This window comes from Podarcis liolepis, assembly GCF_965112155.1.
Source record: "Podarcis liolepis genome assembly, chromosome: 1".
Lineage (NCBI taxonomy): Eukaryota > Metazoa > Chordata > Lepidosauria > Squamata > Lacertidae > Podarcis > Podarcis liolepis.
This window is the reverse complement of record NC_139554.1, coordinates 134,445,415-134,465,585: the sequence shown is the minus strand read 5'-3', so window position 1 is coordinate 134,465,585 and position 20,171 is coordinate 134,445,415. Positions and strand designations below refer to the sequence as shown.

The 20,171-nt window shown below is 45.6% G+C and overlaps 1 protein-coding gene across 3 annotated transcripts in view; it reads right to left on the bottom strand.

Moving 5' to 3' along the window:
• Positions 1-20,171, bottom strand: part of COL6A1 (collagen type VI alpha 1 chain) — a 51,757-nt gene that overhangs the window by 13,507 nt on the left and 18,079 nt on the right. For all 3 annotated transcript variants that reach the window (XM_083473389.1, XM_083473390.1, XM_083473388.1), the window contains exons 10-24: positions 18,350-18,394; positions 18,223-18,249; positions 17,336-17,362; positions 17,175-17,219; positions 16,453-16,506; positions 15,898-15,960; positions 13,527-13,589; positions 11,959-12,012; positions 11,840-11,875; positions 10,616-10,678; positions 4,270-4,332; positions 1,869-1,931; positions 1,242-1,304; positions 473-523; positions 329-364 (exon numbers count right to left, since the gene is read on the bottom strand). In XM_083473389.1, coding sequence (XP_083329515.1) covers positions 329-364; positions 473-523; positions 1,242-1,304; positions 1,869-1,931; positions 4,270-4,332; positions 10,616-10,678; positions 11,840-11,875; positions 11,959-12,012; positions 13,527-13,589; positions 15,898-15,960; positions 16,453-16,506; positions 17,175-17,219; positions 17,336-17,362; positions 18,223-18,249; positions 18,350-18,394 — 753 coding nt within the window. The remainder of the gene's footprint in view (positions 1-328; positions 365-472; positions 524-1,241; positions 1,305-1,868; positions 1,932-4,269; positions 4,333-10,615; positions 10,679-11,839; positions 11,876-11,958; positions 12,013-13,526; positions 13,590-15,897; positions 15,961-16,452; positions 16,507-17,174; positions 17,220-17,335; positions 17,363-18,222; positions 18,250-18,349; positions 18,395-20,171) is intronic.

The following is a 20,171-nucleotide window of genomic DNA, read 5'->3' as shown; positions in this document are numbered from 1 at the left end:
TGTAGCCTAAACTTGGAGAAGTCTGCTTGCATCCTGCTTTCCAGTTAAGTTGCTTTTACCAATAGACTAGTACAATAATTCACAATCACACTTTTCTCTCCAGATAATGGTGTTACCTGAAAATCTCCCAAAGATCTTGTTTATCTTTTCAGAAACTACAAGTATCAGCTCTAAAGCTGTTCCACGTTACTGTTTTGTATATTACTGTACTGTATATTAACAAATATACCAGCATATGATTTCAATGCTTGATACTTTCAACCTGTGTGGGGAGGAGATATGGCATGCCTGAGTACCAAGAGTAAAGAAAGGAGAGACTGAGACTTACATTAGCCCCAGGATCACCTCTGTTGCCAGGATATCCCTTAGGAAGAGAAGGAAAATAGGAAGTTAAATAAAAAAAAGAATGCAAGTGGTAATAAGCTTTGTCTGAATTCTTTCTTAAACTTTGGCCTTCTGGAGTGAAACTCACCGGGAAACCGGGGAAACCATCTGTGCCATTTCCTGCTCGGCCATCTTCTCCCTAAGAGGAAGTTCCAAAACCAAGAGGAGACGTCAAAGTTTAGTTTATGAACCTTGTATGTCCTTAGTCTATTAAGCTGGCAGGGTCCCTGGGATCGACTCATTGTTAGCCACCAGAGAACTTTATGTTACAGGCAGTGCTTTCCCCCCCCCCTAGAAAAAAGGGTGCCGGTTCCCACCTGAAGGCCGTTGTGGCCATGGCTAGAAAGAGCGGGATGAAGGGAGGGTGGCTGGCAAGAGAAACAGAGGCTGAGAGTGGGGGGGGGACCCAAGAGGGAAGAGGGGGGGCTGACGGTTGTTCTGGAGCCCGTGACTGGCGACTGGACACAGCAGCCCTGGTTTCTTGCAGGTTCACAAGTGAGGCAGCAATGAGAACAGGGCTGGGGAAGCCCTGCTTCCCCTTTTCTCCTCAGCAGCGCTGCATCTGGCAGGTGGGCGAGGGAGCGAAAGGGACATGGAGGGAGCCTGAGGGAGAAGTAAGCGAAGCACAGCAGCCGCTCTCAGATGGGGATGGATTTCTCCTCCCCCCATTGTCTCCTCAGACACTCCAGTGAGCACCTGGTTTGCTCTGTTCCCCTCTCCCCCTGACCACCATTTGCTTCTCAGGTCTGGAGAAGTTGCTTCCCAAGGAGCTGGGAGGAAGAGGACTGCGCAGAGTCCTCCTGGTCCAGCTCGGTGGTCTCCTCTCACGTTTTGCACGCTTCCTTTAGGACACTCACCCTGTCACCCATCAAGCCAGTTTCTCCAGGTAATCCAGGTGGGCCAGGCAGTCCTTTAGGACCCTATAAAGCACATAGGGGAAAGCATCAAAGTCATTGCCATACGGACAGCACTTGTTGAGACATAAACAGCGAATCATCCTCTGGTGCCTTAAATACTAAATAAATACATAGTTTGCCTTTAACGTTCTATAGGACTCTATGGGCTTTCCAGATGGGGCTGTCTTTGCAAATCGGTTGCTAAGATACTGCAAATGGCAACTTTTTTTTAATTTTACTGCTCAAATTTCCATTGGAAAGGATGTTTACAAAGGGCAGTTTGAAAGCCCTTCGAAAGCCCTTCGAATTGGTTCACTTTGAAGTCCTAACTATTGGGGCTGGGAGGGGGTTGGCCAGGGGTGTAACTGGGGGTTGCCCTGAGGAGCAAGCAGGGGCAGAAGACGCACGAGATTCCATGTCTTCTAAGTAGCCTTTGATGTATAACTCTGTATGTCATGAAAACACATGATGCTCTCTGACTTCTGCAGCATAGCATTCTGCAACATTGCTGTCTATGAAGTGTGTGGCCTTTTAAGCTCTTGAGGCAAGGAACAGATCCCCTAATCCTGGGCATTAGAATATACTAACCTCCGGTCCAGAAGGGCCTTCATCTCCTCTGTATCCTTTAGGGCCAGCTGTGCCTGCTTCACCCTAGAAAAATGGGAGGACATCTCAACGGCTTCACCCTTCAAAATATGTGGTCAGCATAAAGTTGTGCAAAGAGCAAAAGCCTCAGCTCCAAACTCCCTCAATGACCTCCTGGCGAATCCCTTTGGCATATCGGCTATATGATTTCATGATGGATTGGCAGAACTGAAATGTGAATGGCTTGACATACATCACGGGCCAATCTGGATCTAACAGTTCCGAGTTGCACTCAGATGCAATATAAGAGAGCAAGTCCAATTGGACACACTTCTGAGTAGCCATGGATAGGATTGGACTACTGTACTGATGCTTTTTTCACAGGCTGACCTGTATAAACTGAATGCATTTGTTTGTTTGTTTGTTTACTCACTCACTCACTTTATATTCCACCTTCCTCCCAAAGGAGCCCAGGGCAGTAATGCTGAACCATTTTCTAAACCAACGTGCACAAGAATAACTAATATGAAGCAACTGGAAAATGTCACACAGTCCGATTTGTTTGTGTCATAGAATGGGGTTAGAAGGCATGGACAGCATGAGACAGCATTTCCTGGCAGAAGGTGTAAGAATTTGACTTTTCTCTGCCCCTCGAAAAGAACAGCCAAAGCTGTCATAGGAACTAAATGAAAGGCAACATCTGTCTTGGGGAGGGGAAAATGAGCGTAGGGTACATATTGTTAACAAATGTGCCCTGGAAGGGAATAAGGACCATTTTTTATTTGGAGGTGGGTGCTGGAATTAAGCAGTGTCAACATTCCTGTGCTGTAGACTGAAGAACCAGAAATTCACTGCAACTGAACAAAAGCAAAGCGCTAGTAGGATCATGGAATTGTAGGGCTGGAAGACCTCAAAGGTTACCCCGTCCAGCCTCCACTCTGGTTTTGCCAGGAAAGAGGAGGGAACAAGACAGAATCAGTTGGTCTATTCCCCAACCTCTGCATTTCCCCAAAACTTGTAGCCAGTCCTACTTCTTTCCTGAAAGGCGGGCTTCAGATTTTTATGATGTTCACGTCAGTTCAAATGATGATTTATTTGTCCTTTTAGACACAAATTCAAGTGCCTACATCACCTTGTCCATGTATGTATCTTAAACATCTTAAAATGTACGTATCTTACTATGGTCAGATCAAATAATTGTGGCGTAACATCCCTTGGGTAGCTGTGCAGCTGCCTTCCCCCATTTTGAAGAACGCGTCTACACCAACTTCTCAGCTGCTTTCTGTGCTGCACAGTGCAGGCAGGCAGCTCCTGCACCAACCAGTGTGAGCCAACGGATTTGGGGAAGGCTCTCATCTCCAGGGTGGGACTTATGCCAGCTTTTATTCTAGCAGCTTTTCTTCTAGCAGGCTGTTTTTAATTATTCCTTCTGACAGAGGACACCTGCATTTAATTTCAACTACGCTCAATACTATTGCTATAAAAACTGATACTTCACAACAGACTGGATGGGATGCATTTTGGCAAACAGACTAGAGCAAAGAATCCTTTCTTGAAAAACAGGACAAGAATTTCTGGAACCCGAGGAAGGATACGCTACCCCCGGGGGTACACTTGGGCAACTAGGAAGGGTAAAAAAATGAAAATGTAATAAAACATCATTAAGACCAAACTGGTTGTGTCATTAATAGTATCTGCACAACCCTATACTATGCGTTTCAAGATATTCGGGATGCAGCCAAGGTTTTCTCATTCACAAAGGGTTCTTCCACACTTCTGCTTCTCCTGTGCCTAGAAATCACACATCTGAGTGGTTTTCCACAAGACCCACACTTTCTAGGCACGGGTCCAAGTAGTTTTCCCTTTGCCCCACTCCTTTTCCAAGGGAAAACCCGCTCTTTAGCAACAGATTGGAAGAAATGGCAATCCAGGGAAAACCAGAATTGTCGTTTGTGCCGATTGAGTGCTAAAGAACCCAAAGTGAAAGGACCAAGTCTTATTTCAAGGACTGGGAAACTGTGGCCCTCCCTTTGTTCACCTCCAGCAACTTCTGGAGAGCCACAAGTTCCCCATCCCTTGCCTGATTTTTCTTGACGCTTGATGCTTATTGGTCTATTTTTATTAATTTTAGCACTGTTACTTCATTACATTGTTCCCTGCCAAAAATTCATTTTGTTGAAATTTTCTCAACCAACACATGGCAATTTCCAGCTTTCACTGTGGGTCAGAGGTAACATGCAGACCAGACAAGGGTTGTGGAGAAGCGTCTAAGAGCTATCTCTAGCTGCTGTAGTCCTGGCTGGGTTCCTGAGCTGATCTCTTGTTCCCTCGCATGCATTAGTTTGCCTTTTGCCTCTGCCCATTCAACAGATATGGACTATCAAGTGGGTGGGCAATGGCTTACTGGTTCTCCAGGTGGTCCAAAAGGTCCTTCTCGTCCTTGGTCACCCTGTGGCCCTGGCTCACCCTAAAAACCAAGAAGAAATTGAAAAGGCATCAACAAAAATACTTTGCAGAATGGAACAGCAAACAAACATGATAATTACAGGAGTAAGGTGTCTTCTCCATATCTAATTGTGCTGGATTTCCCCTGTAATCAGCAGAGATGAGACCAACCCATATCAAGCAGAAAATCCCTAGAGCAGCGATGACTAACCTGGTTAGTCCACATTGACCACAGTGAATGACAGCCATCTAAGAAGGTGCGACTGAAGTCTAATTTTTTTTTTGTGAGTCACAAAAACCCTTTGGCATCACAGCAGGGGATGTGCAGGAATGCTCAGTAAAATACTTTTTTAATGCTAAAACTTTTTTCAACAAAATGGACACATTTGGAGGGCGTGTTGTAGGATGACAAAAATAAACTCTTGGCATCATAGTGCTGAACACATAGAGCAGTAACACTTTTTAAAAAATGACAGGTTTCCCCCCTCTTTTTGGGGGGTGTTGTGCTCCAGAGGAGTTTGTGACATGTGGATCAGCAACAGATAGAATGGTTTTGTTCACAGCTTGCTCACGTTCACCACATCAGCCATTTGAGTTTCGACATGAATATGGGATTGTCATTACCATAATCCAAGAGAACGGTTTCCAGATGACCTGAAAACTCAAAGATTTAAACATGATTCCTGAGAAGTCCAGTAGTTTCAAATGGGCCAAAAGAAACATGAGGCTAAATCAAGGAGGATAAATCACTTGCCCATGTAAGTATTCCACGTGAGCCATATGAGTGACTGGTCTGTTTGAATGCTGAGTCAGCACAGCAGCAACTGAGCAAATTCTGCATGCAAATGGGGGCTCATCCACACTTCCATTTGCCCCACTGCTCCCCCCGGGAAAACCCTCTGTTTGCTGCTGAATCAGGACAAACATTATTCAGGTTTTTGCGGACTGAAGTTTCTTCCAATTCAGCAGTAAACAGAGGGTTTTCCCAGGGAAAGTGGTGGGGCACAAGGAAAACTGCTTGGACCCATGCCTAGAAAGCCTGAGACAAGCGGCAGTGTGGATGAGTCCTGTGTCCGCTTGCGTGGGAAGGGTTTGTGCATGACAGGGCCTCCATGGAGCAGGCTGGCCCTTTGCCCACAGCCAAAATCTCATCCACTTTGGCCCTCTTCTTCTCAGTCCTTTATGCGCAGAGGTTCACATAGAATCATAAAATCATAGAGTTGGAAGAGACCACAAGGGCCATCGAGTCCAACCCCCTGCCAAGCAGGAAACACCATCAGAGCACTCCTGACATATGGTTGTCAAGCCTCTGCTTAAAGACCTCCAAAGAAGGAGACTCCACCACACTCCTTGGCAGCAAATTCCACTGTCGAACAGCTCTTACTGTCACGATGAGTGACTCTACTCATAGCCCAACCAAGGCTACATTCTTGCTTAAAGAATGGTCTGGACAATTCGCCCCCCATTTCAAATTCTCTGTGTGCAGCGCTTTCTTTCTGCAGGCGGCCAAGATATTGTTGTGCAAATACCTATGGGATTGTTACACAAGAGAAGGGCAAGAAGCCAGGATAGTGGCATACGTGGAAACTGACTGGCAACAGGCATTTACCAACAGCTCCCTGGTGGCCTTGCTGAGCTGATTTGCATTAATTAAAAGAACTTGGGGTTCTGATGGGAAGCAGAATGGCTTCTTGCAGCCCCACAGCTGAGAAATTGCTCGTGGAGAGACAGTCACTTGCCAGCCCACTTTCCAAGAGGAAAGCAGCACTGTGGCATCTATGGCAATGGAGCAGGAGTGGGGCTGCAGCTTCCATCACCCATGATGAGCAGAGGCTGTGAGGCTGGGGCTGAGTCCTCCACTTCTGATGGGCCCTGCAATGGAGGGCCAGACTCCTCCGGGTACCTTTAGAGGACAGTTTTTTCTTTGTTTGCAGAAATGAATACATTAGAGGACCGGCCCATCCCAAGAAGCACATGGCAGTTCCTCTTCCTTCTCAGTGGTGCCAAACCTTGACATGAGCGGAGTATTTGGCTGCACTGGAAAATCAGGAAATGCCACAGCTTCTGCCTTGTGCATTGGGAGCCAGAGATATCAGCAGCCAGTTCTCTGCAAAGCTGGATGGAGAAGCTGCTCTCACATAATCCGATTCTTGGTCTTAAAAGGAGAAATAAGTGACCCTGACAGAAGTACCAGATCAGAACGTACATTTCCCTGCACAAACACAAGATAACACCCAAACATTTAGTTGCTTTTTGCCCTTGCCCTATCACATCCATAAGAGTATATTTTTAATGTCTTGCAATAGTTAAGGGCAGCACTAGAGAAACCCAGGCACAATTTCAGCCCAGTCACAAATCTCACTGGGTGGCCTTGGCCAGACCTTCTCCCTCAGTCTGAGCTACCTCTCAGGGATAGTGTCGGATCTGGTGCCACCTGAAGGCAACAAAACAACTGCCCCCTCCCACTGCTGCCCCTTCTCCGGCTTCTCTTATTTTTATTGTTTTTGCTGTTGGTAACATGGCAGCGCTGTGCCTTGTCCCTTTCTCTCCCTCACTCTGAGGAAGGGAAGTGGAGTCTTTCCTCACAGAAAGCCACCGTGGGAGAGTTCCTGTATCATGGCTGCTTTTCCAGGATGGCTAGGCATTCTCTAAACTTAAGGAATTAACAAAAGAGACTGGCAGGCCCTTGCCTAGACCACCTCACCGAGAATGCCTCACTCTGAGGAAGAACCTTTTTCCTTCCTCTGACAGGCAGAGAGGAGAGGGCAGGCAGGCAGGCAGAGAGGGGAGAGATACCAGACTGGACTGATCTGAAGAGGCTTCCAGAGAGGCACAAAAGACAAAATGGCAGGAGGGACCAAGTTCCGTTTTGCTTCCCTCCAGGATGGGAGCAGCTTTGCCTTCTAAGAATGGCTACTACCCGAATTCCAGCTCTAGTACTACAGAAGAACCACATTTTTCCTATGGAAAATATGCTGTTGTGTGAGTACTTGAAAAATGTGATATGCCTACAACAGATGTGCAACCTTGAGGGAAGGCATGTTAACTGTTCATTACAAGCAAGAAACAATTGTATTTTGTAATGTGATGCTGAACCAATTATTTTATATTGTTTATTTAGATCTATAAACAAACAAGCAACACTTCAGCGGTATTGATGCCCCATCCTGGGTCTTTTGCCTGCAGAGTGTAGCTCCAAACCTGATGCAGAAACTATACTTAAATGTTTACATGGGTGTGTGATGACACTTGCCTGATGGGTATTTGACTTTCCTGGTTTTTGCCCCACAGAGCTGCTGGAGGGGGCACAGGTGCTCTTTTTCATTGTGCTAATGAATCTGGCTCAAGGCCCACATCCATTCTTAGGTAACTGAATCAACACAATAAGCATCTAACGACAACGAAAAACTACTTTCCTGTCAATCTGCTTGGAAATAGAGTGTCTAGAACACAATATTCCACACCTGCAAGAAGTCATAATGGTTGGGGTACGGACGCTGCCCGGATGCTGAGGTCCAGCGTCGAGGGCCTTCTGGCGGTTCCCTCACTGCGAGAAGCAAAGCTACAGGGAACCAGGCAGAGGGCCTTCTCGGTAGTGGCGCCCGCCCTGTGGAACGCCCTCCCATCAGATGTCAAAGCGATAAATAACTACCTGACATTTAGAAGACATCTTAAGGCAGCCCTGTTCAGGGAAGCTTTTAATCTGTGATATTTTACTGTATTTTTTGTTTCTATGGAAGCCGCCCAGAGTGGCTGGGGAGGCCCAGCCAGATGGGCGGGGTACAAATAATAAATTATTATTATTATTATTATTATTATTATTATTATTATTATTATTGGGGTAAGCTCAGAGCACTTTAATGATGATGTCTCAGGACAGCCCTCCAGAGAGAAAGCCTGGCAAACAGAAACGAGCACCTTGTCCAACATTTTGTATGGAATTAGAGAAGCTGGGGTAAGCAGTGTGCTCCTCAGAGGAATGACTGTTGAATGCTCACTGTCTGTGGAAGAGGCTCAAATGAATTCTGAAGATCAGCATTCGTGAAAGCGCCTAAACCTCGGGAGCTCCCCTTTTCCCTCCCTTTCAAATAGCCCCAATTTAAGGCACTCTGCTGGCACATTTATCCACATCTGGTTCACAAAGTACAGTTGAACTGCTGTTTGTGAAAACATGAGATGTAAACAGGAAACTGAAATTTAGATGAGGCTTGAACTTTCCTCCTGCTGTGCCTGCCCAGCACATCAAGCTGATTTATGGGCTTGTATGTTTGTATGGGCTCCATTTCCACTATGCATGACAGCAGAGAGCAAACTGTTTGCAGTTAGGACAGGAGGTTTCTTCACACCAGGCACACAGTGACACACGACTCAAACGAAAGCATGCACAATGGGCAGAGTCCAAGACAAGCTCTTGCACCGCACAACCCTAACAGAGGAAAGGAGGTGGGCCTTTAAGGCTGCCGTTCTATAGCCCTTACTTGGGAGGATGTCTAAGGGCTTAACCTCACTTACCTTTCCTCCACTCTTCCCAGGCATGGTCCATGATTTAAAGCTCTGTGTTGGAGCATACACGTCCTTTTTTTTTTGTTCCAGAGCTTTCCCAATGAAAACCCTCTTTAAAGCTCAATTGGAACAAGCGCCAATCTGTGGAAAACCTGAATTGATGTTTGATCTGATTCAACTTTAAAGAATGGATTTTCAGTGGGAAAGCCCAGGGCAACCCCCCCCAAAAAACCCCACAACAACCCCATGCTCGGACACAGAGCATTAAGGCAGAGCATGATCTGGCTGACATTGGCCCAGAAGCTTAGGCTCAAAATACTGACTGTGGGGTTAGTTGAATGTTACAGAGATGTATTTTCACCATAAGGTTTTCAAAAGACACCTTACAGACTGACCAAGTGAGCTGGAAGAGAAAAAGAAAACACCTGAGGCTTATATGGTAGAATGCAAAATGTCTTTTTTTCCCCTGGGAGGTCTTGAGCAGATGAAATGAAGGGGAACCTATGATTTAAATGCACGATGCTTACTGAAGTTTTTTTTTTATTTAACAGCACTATTTTTTCTCAGTGGCATCAGAACATTTTTCCGTTCTCCCTGGCAGAAGTTGCGCCACTGCCCATGTTGGTTTTGGATAGATAAACTCTACAAGTTGTCCAGCTCATGTGCCTGTTGGGTGATTCAGCTTGGGACAGACATATAAAATATTTTCCTACTTACGCCCCGTTCGTATGGAGGACCTGAACGCTCTCCCTGAAAAGAAACATTCTCCCCTCCCCTCTACAACTGCACTGTTCTTGGTTTGCTTAGCACCAATATATGAATGCAATCCAGGAACTCCCCAGTGAGTCATGCAGATCCTCCAAGCCAACAGAGCTGTAAGAAATTCAGTACATAAACAGGTTTTAATAGAAATGGGTAATTTAGGAAGCAAAAGGAAAAGGCTTTTTTTAGATGTTCAAGCACTTCAGCAATGTTTGACCCAAACCACTCTACAGCTTTGCACTTTATTCCGCATCTCATACAAAGTTCGCTTGAATCTTTACATTATGTAGCCGTCTTCATGCCTCGTGCAACTTGTGAATATCACAAATGACAACTACATTTCCCGGCTCTAAAGATATATTTGTGCCTTTCTTCTACTAGACAGAGTACTGCTCGTTGGCTGATGGATGAGCAGAGCACAGAAGCTGTAAGATCTGGGTTGTTCCTGTGGAGCCCTGCCTTTACCTGCCCCACACCTGACGTCATGTATGATGCCAGCTGTGGGGCAGGAGGGTCAGTGGCTTCCCCTCCCTTCTCAACCCCATTATGCTGCACCTGCTGTTTTACGGCTATTTGGCCAACAACACGTATGGTAGGAAGCACAGTCTTGGAAGGGACACAAGGCCCCTTGAGGAAGTCCTGCACTGAACCAATGCACATTTTTCATACCTTGCTCTGATGCAGCCCTGGCAGGAGGAGAGGGAAGGCGGTAGGTCAGTGCTGGATGGAGACCAGAGCTTATGAACTGGCAATTGAGGGCTGCTAAAGCTGTGGTGGTCTGCACTTGCTTCAGGCCACAAGGCAGGAACAGGGCACATGATCGTTGTGACATTGCGCATGGGAAGGGTAAAATGCCAGGGTCTGCTGCAGAACTTTGAGTGGCCCCATTTAAGGACAAAAACAAATCCAGCTAGCATATAGCAGACCTCTCTGCCTGGCACAGCTTGGACAGCTTCCATGCATGCTTGAGATTGAATAAGGCAGTGAGAGGAAAGACAACAAGCTCTACTGAAATATTATTTCGGGATTTGCTTGTTTACCTTTTCTCCTCTTGGTCCACGGGTACCAGGGTTCCCTAGCGGCCCTCTTTCTCCATTTGCACCCTGTGTGATAAAGAACATGTCAGAGATGAGGAAATTGTAGCGCACTGGATTCAGCTATGAATTTGACTGACAGCCATAGCAGTCAGCTTTGTTATCTGATGGCTACATGACAATGCGACTGTGTTGTGGTTTTCTCTCATCTGGCAGAACTGAGTGGGGAAGGTAGTATAAGAGCTTGTCCTCAAAAGCCCATTTAGAAGGTAGTTGAGAACATGTTGGGGACAGGGGGAGATCTCCTGGGACAGCTGTGACTTAAGGGATGTATCAGCCTCATAAAAGGATAAAAATGATGGCAATGCTCAATTCCTCAGGCAGCCCAGAGCAACAGGGAAGAAGGCATTCTTGGTTGTGGCACATTTTATGTGGTTTCCCTGGGAGTGCACTCTGTTGACCATTCTGGTGGCAGGCCAAAGCTTTCTTTTATTCCATCAGGCTGTGTCTTCAGGACATGACAAAAACTATGCAACACTCACCTTTGAGAGGAGGAAATTCCACAGCTTAGGTGCTGCTACAGAAAATGCCTTCTCCCATTCTGCCACCCCCAAACCTATAAGAAACTACGAAGACTGTCCCTTAACTCCTGAAAGAATCTCTTAGGTGGTCACTGAGGGCTTTAGCACTCATGTGAACACCTTGAACTGGGCCCAGAAACAAACTGGCAGCCAATGCAGCTATTTTAGAATGGGGATTATGTGAGTTCTGAATGGAACCCCAGCCAATAGTGTCTCTGCTGCATTTTGGACCAGTTGAAGCCTTTGTGGCAACTTCAAGGGCAGCCCTGTGCAGAGCACATTCCAATAGTTCAGTCTGGATGTTGCCAGAGCACAGAGTGCTGTGGTCAAGTAATCCCTGACCCAAAAGGACTGCAGCTGGCAAACCTACCAGAGTAGGAAACAAGCACTCCCAGCTACTGAGGCCACCAGAACCTCCAGGGACAAGGTTGGAGCCAGGAGTTGAAGAAGGTTCTTTACTGCAGCACTTCACAGGTCGCTGCATTCTGTGCCAGGTCATCCCCATGGCTTTTAATCAGCCCTCCATGTCTCAACTACTGCTATGTTGGGTTTTCAGAGGAATACTCAAAATCGGTGCCTCGAGTCCTCATATTGTTGGTTACTCTAGCCAACAGGCATACTTCCCCTGTAATGAAAACAGTAGCCTTACCCTGTCTCCCGTGGGGCCATCTGGGCCAGGATTTCCCTATAAGAATAGGAAAGAAATGTTAAAACCAATCTGTGTAGCAATCTGGTCATTTAGACAATGGAGAATTTTTACATGTCTACCTCATCTCCCATTTCTCCTTTCTCTCCAGGCGCTCCGGACTCTCCAGGCGGTCCCTAAACAAACACATGCGAGACAAGAAATAAGCACATTAAAATGAAAGGATTCCGAAATAAGTGACTGGGAGCTCAGGCACCAGCTGTGCGCCACATGACAAGAGTTGATCTCAAGAACAGAAATGGATATATCTGCCAAAACAAGATGGTCTTCTTTGGAGATGTCATTCAAAATTGACATATTCGCTTACACAGACAAAATTTGAAAAAGTGGTGCACTGGGAGGGTATCTTTTATTTAGTTGCTAATCTTCCACAGTCTTGTTCTTTCAGGTGTTTCTTCATATGGATGAATTATATGAAAAATGAAAGCAGGTTGGAAGCCAAAGCTTGAAGGAAAATGGCTGTTACTGAATTTTGTAATAATAATAATAATAATAATAATAATAATAATAATAATAATAATAATATTTATACCCCGCCCTCCCCAGCCAAGGCCGGGCTCAGGGCGGCTAACAAGCAATAATAAAAACAAATTGAATGAATACAACTTAAAAACAAAATTAAAATACAACATTAAAATATTGAAACCTCATCGCAGGAGCAGAAAGGAAAAGAAAAAAGAAAGAAAGAGGAAGAGCGAATCAAATTGGCTCCAAGCCAAAGGCCAGGTGGAACAACTCTGTCTTACAGGCCCTGTGGAAAGAAATCAGATCCTACAGGGCCCTGGTCTCATGAGGCAGAGCGTTCCACCAGGCCGGGGCCAGTGTTGAAAAGGCCCTGGCTTTGGTTGAAGCTAATCTAACTTCCTTAGGGCCCAGAACCACTAGGGTGTTGCTATTTATGGACCTTGAGGCTCTCCGTGGGGCATACCGGGAGATATGAAGATAAAAGCATAGCCTCCTCTAGAGAGAACAATTCATCCTCTCTCTCTGGGCCCCCACTTTGGCCAGTAAGGCGACTTAAGCCAAATTAAAGGTTTTCAGGCAAGATGGCCCTTGCCCCTTTCTCTCTGGGCCTCTGCAAGTAACTGAGTGGGCAGGTGGCAGATGTCAAGGCTGCTCTCCCTCCCACCTTCGCTGCTCGTGCAGCCCACCATTTTAGGGCCCAATCTTCATAATATCTCAGAGGGAGGGAGAAGAGCGAGGCAACTGCCTCTTCTCCCCTTTCTCATTACCCCTGCTTGCTCTCTGGCCCATCGTCACCTTTGGGCAGCAACAGGGAACAGCAGAAGCCAATGGGCCCCAGGCAGAAATATACTTGAGCTGAGCTATGGGTTTTAGCAGGTACCTGACTACGCTGACCCCAGCGCTAACTCCGTAGACATTTAGAACACAGATCAGAGCTGGGTAGAAAGACAGATCTTCTCAACTGCAAAGGGATTGTTGTTTCACTGCCAGATGGCTGTTCTTTCATGAACTTGTGGGGGAAACCAAGCATGGTGAACCCCAAGCTCCTTTTCATCTTAACTGACTCCTTGCAAAGAGAGTGTGTAGGTAACAGAGACATTGAGGACATCATTGCAGCATGGAAAAGAACTGAGTGATCGTCTACAGGCCATGTCTTCAACCTTACCTTATCTCCAGGACTTCCAGAGTTTCCTGTCCTGCCTGGTCTTCCACTAAGCCCAGGCTCTCCCTTGAAGGAAATAAACCCAGACACAAAACAGAATTGTGAAACTAAATATGACTCACTATTTTAAATTCAATCGTCCAGTTTTTAAAATTATAATCTGTAAGCATGTGCATAATTTTGATCTGCCCCAGAGTGCAGGCACCAGCCTTGATCAAGAGCTCAAGAACTTTCAGAGGAACAACAGTAGGCCCCAAACTGGAAGGAACCAATGTTCAGTAATCAGCTGGTGATGGGAGAATTTCTTCCTAGTCCTGTTCACAAGTATGCTGGGAAATCTAGATTCTGGGCTTATCCACATTTACCTTTTGCCCCACTCTTTCAGGCATAAGTCTCTGCTTAAAAGCCCCATGTCTGAGCATTTCTGTTTTGCCCCAAAACTTTCCCCACAAAAACACACTCTTCAGTGTTCCATCAGAGAAAACACAAATTCACATTTCCCACAAAGTGTGATTTGCTCTGGTTAAGCTTTAAAGAGCAGGGAAAGCTCAGGTTGTGGGGTTGGGACTTGGACACAGAGCTTTAAAGTGTGGCCTGGAAACAGCAGAGGAAAGGGAAGTGTATGCAAGCCCCCCCTGGTTGATCATTCTTGATAACTTGGCTCTAATCCCTTATGTACGATGGTGACCAGTGTGTATACAGGACCTCAAGACCTGCCACCTTAGAGAGTCAGTGTGGTATAGTGGTTATCACAAAAGTGGACAGAAGAACACCCATTTTTGCAGAATGAGTATATTGGTCCTCCAGCAGTTCATTTTATTTGAGAGATACAGTGTTAAATGTCCTTCCAAAATGGGACAGTAATTGAAGCATGTGTGTTACAGTTCCCTTCCATGCAACACTATATAAGCTACTCTGAGCCACTTCCTTGGCATTAACCAACCAGACCAAAGTTTGTGGTAGGCGATTATTTGGGTATTTGGATGACACAGAATGTCAACCATGTAGAGTGGGAGGTTATCTTACTACCAATTTTTTTATCCCTCTTTGTCACAAACGCTCCAAAGAAACACACGTTCTAGAATCTATTAATCTTCACTAAAGTATGGGAAATATCCTGTGAGGGGGAAGTGTGAAGATTTGGGGACTAGGTGTGACTGTCTCAAGTCATCTTCACGGCTTTATTTATATATTTATATATTTTTATTTCTCAAAATTTACCGTATTTTTCGCCCTATATGACGCACTTTTTCCCCTCCAAGCAGAGCGCCCCCCGCGTCAGGCAGACATCCGCAGCGTGGGGAGCCTTGCAGGAGTTCCCGGCAAGGCTCCCCACGCTGCGGATAGCAGCCTGCTGCCCGGCGGGCGGGGCACCCTGAAGCAGAGCGCCCCCTGCGCCAGGCAGACACCCGCAGCGTGGGGAGCCTTGCAGGAGTTCCCGGCAAGGCTCCCCACGCTGCGGATAGCAGCCTGCCGCCCCGCAGGGGGGGGCGCCCTGATGCAGAGCGCCCCCCGCGCCAGGCAGACATCGGCCAGCCCCACAAGCTCGGGGGACAGCAGGGAGGCGCAGCGTCGCCATCCCACTGTTCCTCGACCTGGTTCTGTTTCCCCGACCTGCTTTTGGGGGGGGGAATAAAGGGAAAATTTTTTTCCTTTATTTCCCCCCCAAAAAAACTAGGTGCGTCCTATGGGACGGAGCGTCCTATGGGGCGAAAAATACGGTACACACCGCTTAGTTGTAAAAAAAACCCCTCAATGCAGTTTGCAAAAGATAAAAGAGTAAAATCAAGAGAAAATACAACCCTACTTTAAAATATACACAAGTTAAAATATTAAAACAGATCAAAATTACCTCAACTTTTTAAGCAGCTGGGTAGGCTTGTCTAAACAGGAATGTTTTAAGCAGGTGCTGAAAAGAGCACAGGGAAGGCACCTGCCTGATCTCACCAGACAGGGAGTTCCAAGGTGCAGGAACTCATGATAACCAACATTTTCCTTTTTGGCTTCACTGCAAGTCTCAGTGCATTCTTGAAAAGGTGTTGCTAGGAAAACTTGAAGCCTCAATACAGCATAAATTTTGCTGCAATAAGATTGTTTTTCAACACCATGATGTTGATCACACTTCTTTTGCAAAAAAAACCCAAAAAGGCAGACAAAGGGTGCATGATCATTTCAGGCAATCAAAGTCGCCCTAGCAAAGCAACAGCCAGGAACAGTGCAACTCACTAGGCCTCTTCCCCAAGCGTTGTTCTGCAAGTGTGGTGAAATGTTCATGTTCAATTTCCACCTGACTTTCAGCATAGAACAGTTCCCTGACCTAAACAGATAGCTATACTGCTCCAAGCCATAACAAAGAAAACAGATTATTATTCACCTTTCTTCCTTTGGGTCCATAAGGACCTAGATCCCCTTTTGGCCCAGGAGGTCCTTGTAAGCCCTGTTTGAAACCAAGTTGCAATCAGTGTTATGTGGGAAACAAAGATAAATCACATATGTTAACATATTGCCATGATCCTCATCAAGGGTAGGGGCTGATTTTCCCCTGGGATCCTCAGGTACACAGCCTCCTTCAATCTCCCAGCACTGCATTTCAAACTTTCCCATGTTGCAGTTTCTCCTCCACTAGTGAGATTCTGCTGCTCACACTGACTCTAGGAATGCACCTATATCCAATCCAAATATTTATTATGGTCATAGACTAGCATAAGGTAAAAGCACCTGCATACACAAATAAAAGATGCTAGATAGGCAATAAGGCAAGTGCAGAAGTAGAGGGTGCACATACTCATCCTCTCAGCTGCAGTAGACCAGCGTAAGATAAAAACACATAAAACATGTCCCTCTATAATAAAAAGCTGCATCCACTATTGCAGACTCAGATCTCTGCTGCTACAAGCCTAGGGTGATCTAGCATGTTGAACCTACGTACATCAAATCCTGGGGATCCTTTGCATCCTGGTAACCCATGAAATCCTTGTTCACCCTGTAAGGAAAGAAAAGTTGTCCAGATTGATAACCTGTCATTGTTGTTGCTTCTTCCTGTGATCAGCAGCATGCAATAGGCTACTATATAGCATTCACAGAAAGTGAAATTACCCAAAGAAACTAAATCAGTGAGCTTTTTAAAAATAATAATAAGGGAAGCAACTGGCTTTGATACATGGCAAACAGTTCTTCAGACTTAGGCAGCCCCACCTGCTCTGCAAACAGTGGACTCCCACTCCTGGTCTGGAAAGTGTTGTGCCCACGACATTAACCTGACTCCATATCTACCCTGAATCCATCCTGTGTTTTGATGCATTTCCCCACAAACCAGCTTCTGCCTGAACCCGGAAAAATAAGAACCCAGCCATGTTTTATGTTGGTAATGTGTACACAGCTTTAATGCAGTCTAAAAAGATCTGAATTGCTCATTCCAGCTTAAGCATTTGGTGATTTCCCCTCTGAGCGCTTGGATGCTCATCACATTGGCTATTCCTTCTGCATCTCTGTTCTTCTTACCATTACACATTTAGTGGTGATTTTCTTGGAATGAGCCTTTTCAGGCTCTGTTGCAAATATTTTTCATGCACATTTGCTCTGACTTACATACGTTTCTTTGTTAGGAAAAACATAGAGATTGCGCCCTGTGCATGAAAATATGAACCATACCTTCTTGCCATCTAAACCATCGATGCCACGCCTGCCTTTCTCCCCCTGAAAGGAGAAAAAAAATGTCAAAAATGTAAAAACAATGCTTGTTGTCTCCAGCATAACTTTCCAAGTAGCATCCATTCCCCCCCCCAAAAAAAACCACAACCCCCAATACATACCTTGGCTCCTTTTGCACCTCTTGAACCCTGTGGATGAGAAGAAGATTTAGTTTGTGGTACCAGCTACTGAAATGTGCCTCACTGAAAATAATAATATATTTATTATTATTTTCATTTGTATCTCATCAAGGGACTCAAGGTAGCAAACATGGTGTTCCCAGGTGGCTTTTCATCCTGGCATTGATCAGATCCAAACCTGCTTAAATCCAGCAAGGCACCTTTATCATGTGTCCTCAGACCACAGTCTAGGAATCACCTTGCTAACTGTGGAGAGATTGTTCTCTCATTAAAAAAAAGGTGGGTAAGTGGAAACTTACAAAATATTTCAGTTCCCATCCATCACCACTGACATATCTATAACCAACAAAAGCATAATTTAACTGTTTTGGCACTGACAAACAGCAAAACAAACCCCTTTGTATTCAACTCCAAACTGCTACTTATAATCGGATGCCCACGGCCAGGGCTTTATACTGTGCTGTATACTGTGCTAACTATTTTGTGATATTTTGGTCCTAGTAAAAGCTGAACAGGTAAGAGTTCCAGGTAAGGGTTGTTTAAATGGCCAGGGCACAGACGGGAGGGAAGCCCTTCTGCTCCATCAGCTCCGCCCCCTGGCCAGCCTGCATCCGAGCCTGCACCTCCATTCATCAATCTTGGGTGCAGGCTAGGATCTGGCTCCTGATAGGCAGCGCGGGTTTTCACTGGCTCCGCCCATCAGGACAGGAGGCCAATCATGGGATTCTTCTCCGGGTCCTTGACACCAGCAACATCGTGGCACCATGAGGGTGAATGGACTTGCTGGACCATTTTGGATTTTTTATATTATTATTGAGCAGACTCTTTGCCTTCTGTAGGGTTGCACTGTTAATCAATGGCACACTCACCTTGTCACCTCGGGTACCTTTTTCTCCCTAAACAGGACAAGCGGAAAAACACATTACAAAATGAAGAAATGAGACAAAATTTAACTATAGAAAGTCAAATCAAGCAATCCGTTAACCAACAGTATACCTTCATGCCTTGGTAACCAATGGGTCCTGGGTCACCTTGCTTCCCCTAGAATAAAGTAATAATAAGAAAAGTCACAAACCACTTTGCACAAAGTAATCAGACACCTGCTGTCATATGCACTAGTATCTGAAGATTTTTAGGCAAAAGCAATTTTATTATAATGGACAGGACATGAAAGATTGCACATTAATGACATTCTATAACTTTTAATGTACTCCGTATGTCATTGTGGGTGAAGACAAGCAGCCATTCTAAGGGTTCATCCCACCATTTTTGCCTGGGAAAACCCAACCTTTGCTGCTGAATTTGAAGCAAACATCAGTTGGGTTTTTGCAGATTGACATTTGCTCCAGTTCAGCACTAGAACAGGTTTTCCCAGGGAAACTAGCGGTGCAAAGGCAAAACCACTTGGATTCATCCCTAGAAAGCATGGGACAAGTGGAAAGGCACCCAACCCCGTGATCTCTAGGCACGGAAGAAGCGGGATGTAAACGAGCCCTAACTGTGGTGAAAGTAAGTTGCAACACACATTCTTTGCTCAGAAAATGAAGGCCCAGGGATATAGAAAGGAGGCATTCAAACTGCCTTTAGAATCCTGTCTTCACTTGATGACTCCCAGTGTATTTAATTTACTGTTTAAATACATAAAACTATTTGTACCCCACTTTCGATCCACAAGGTGACTAGCTACAAAGGAAACTAAAAGAAAAGCAACACTCATTACATACAGTCCAAACAGCTGAGTGAATAAAAATGCCAACAGCAGTCTGGCTTATAAAACCAGCAGTCAGCTTTGCCTGGCTTGCTTCTCCCTTCGTGGATGAGAAGGGGAAGCTCTTGTGGGTCTGCAGCTCTGAAACCTCTAACTGGTTAACTGGCTGATGGAAATTCAATTAGTTTTCTGGACAGCCGGGGAAGGCATTCAATCTCCCCACTAAAATCAGAATGAAAACCCAAGGAAAAAACCCCTACCTAATGAGTGCATGAAAATGAAACCAAAGGAAAAAATTTAAATGAATGAAGTGCTGTTTCCTGATCTTCCAAACTAAAAACAAACAATATGAGTAACCATCCCTTTGGAGATGTGGGAGAAACTCGCCACCTCCCAAACTAAAAGTACCCAGGTTTGGTTTGGTTTTTTAAAGAGGAGGGAACAAGGATATATATATATTCCACCCTGTTAGCAAATTGTATCCCAAAGAGGACCCAATAACCCTGCCTTGTTTGTACTTTGAAAGAGGTGGGTCCCCAAAGGCAGGCAACAAATAAATAAATCTGAGGGTAGAATATGTTACTGTTGGCTTCTTGGCCAACACCTGGCAAAAAAGAGATGTAAGTTAAAGGGTTGGAAACATAGGGGTGGGGTGACTCAGTGTAGCCTAAGCCTGGTTGAGGCCTCTTGCTAATCTTACTTAACGGGCAGAGAAACCCTCATGAAGGCCAGGGAGCAGCAGAGGGGAAGATCCACCAATGGCTCTCAAGTCTGGCTGTCTCATGCTGGGCCCCACTCAAGGTGAGGTTCTGGGCTGAGGCTTCCGGATCCGATTGCCTTAATGGAGTAGCTCCCGCGGCAACCGGAGATCATTGGCAAAGGAATAAAGAAAGATGACAGAGGGTAATTAGCTTTGTAAACTCCCCCCCAGGGTCAGGGGAAATCGCTTCACTCACGGACCATCAGTATCACCACCCACAATGATTCTGTGGAGCAGTCTTCCCCTCTTGGGATATCTAGCTTGCTGGGCTTGGTGTTCCCTTTGATGTACAGAGCGACACCATCTCTGGTACATCCTTCTCTGCCCTTCCTGTAGAGTTTATATACTGA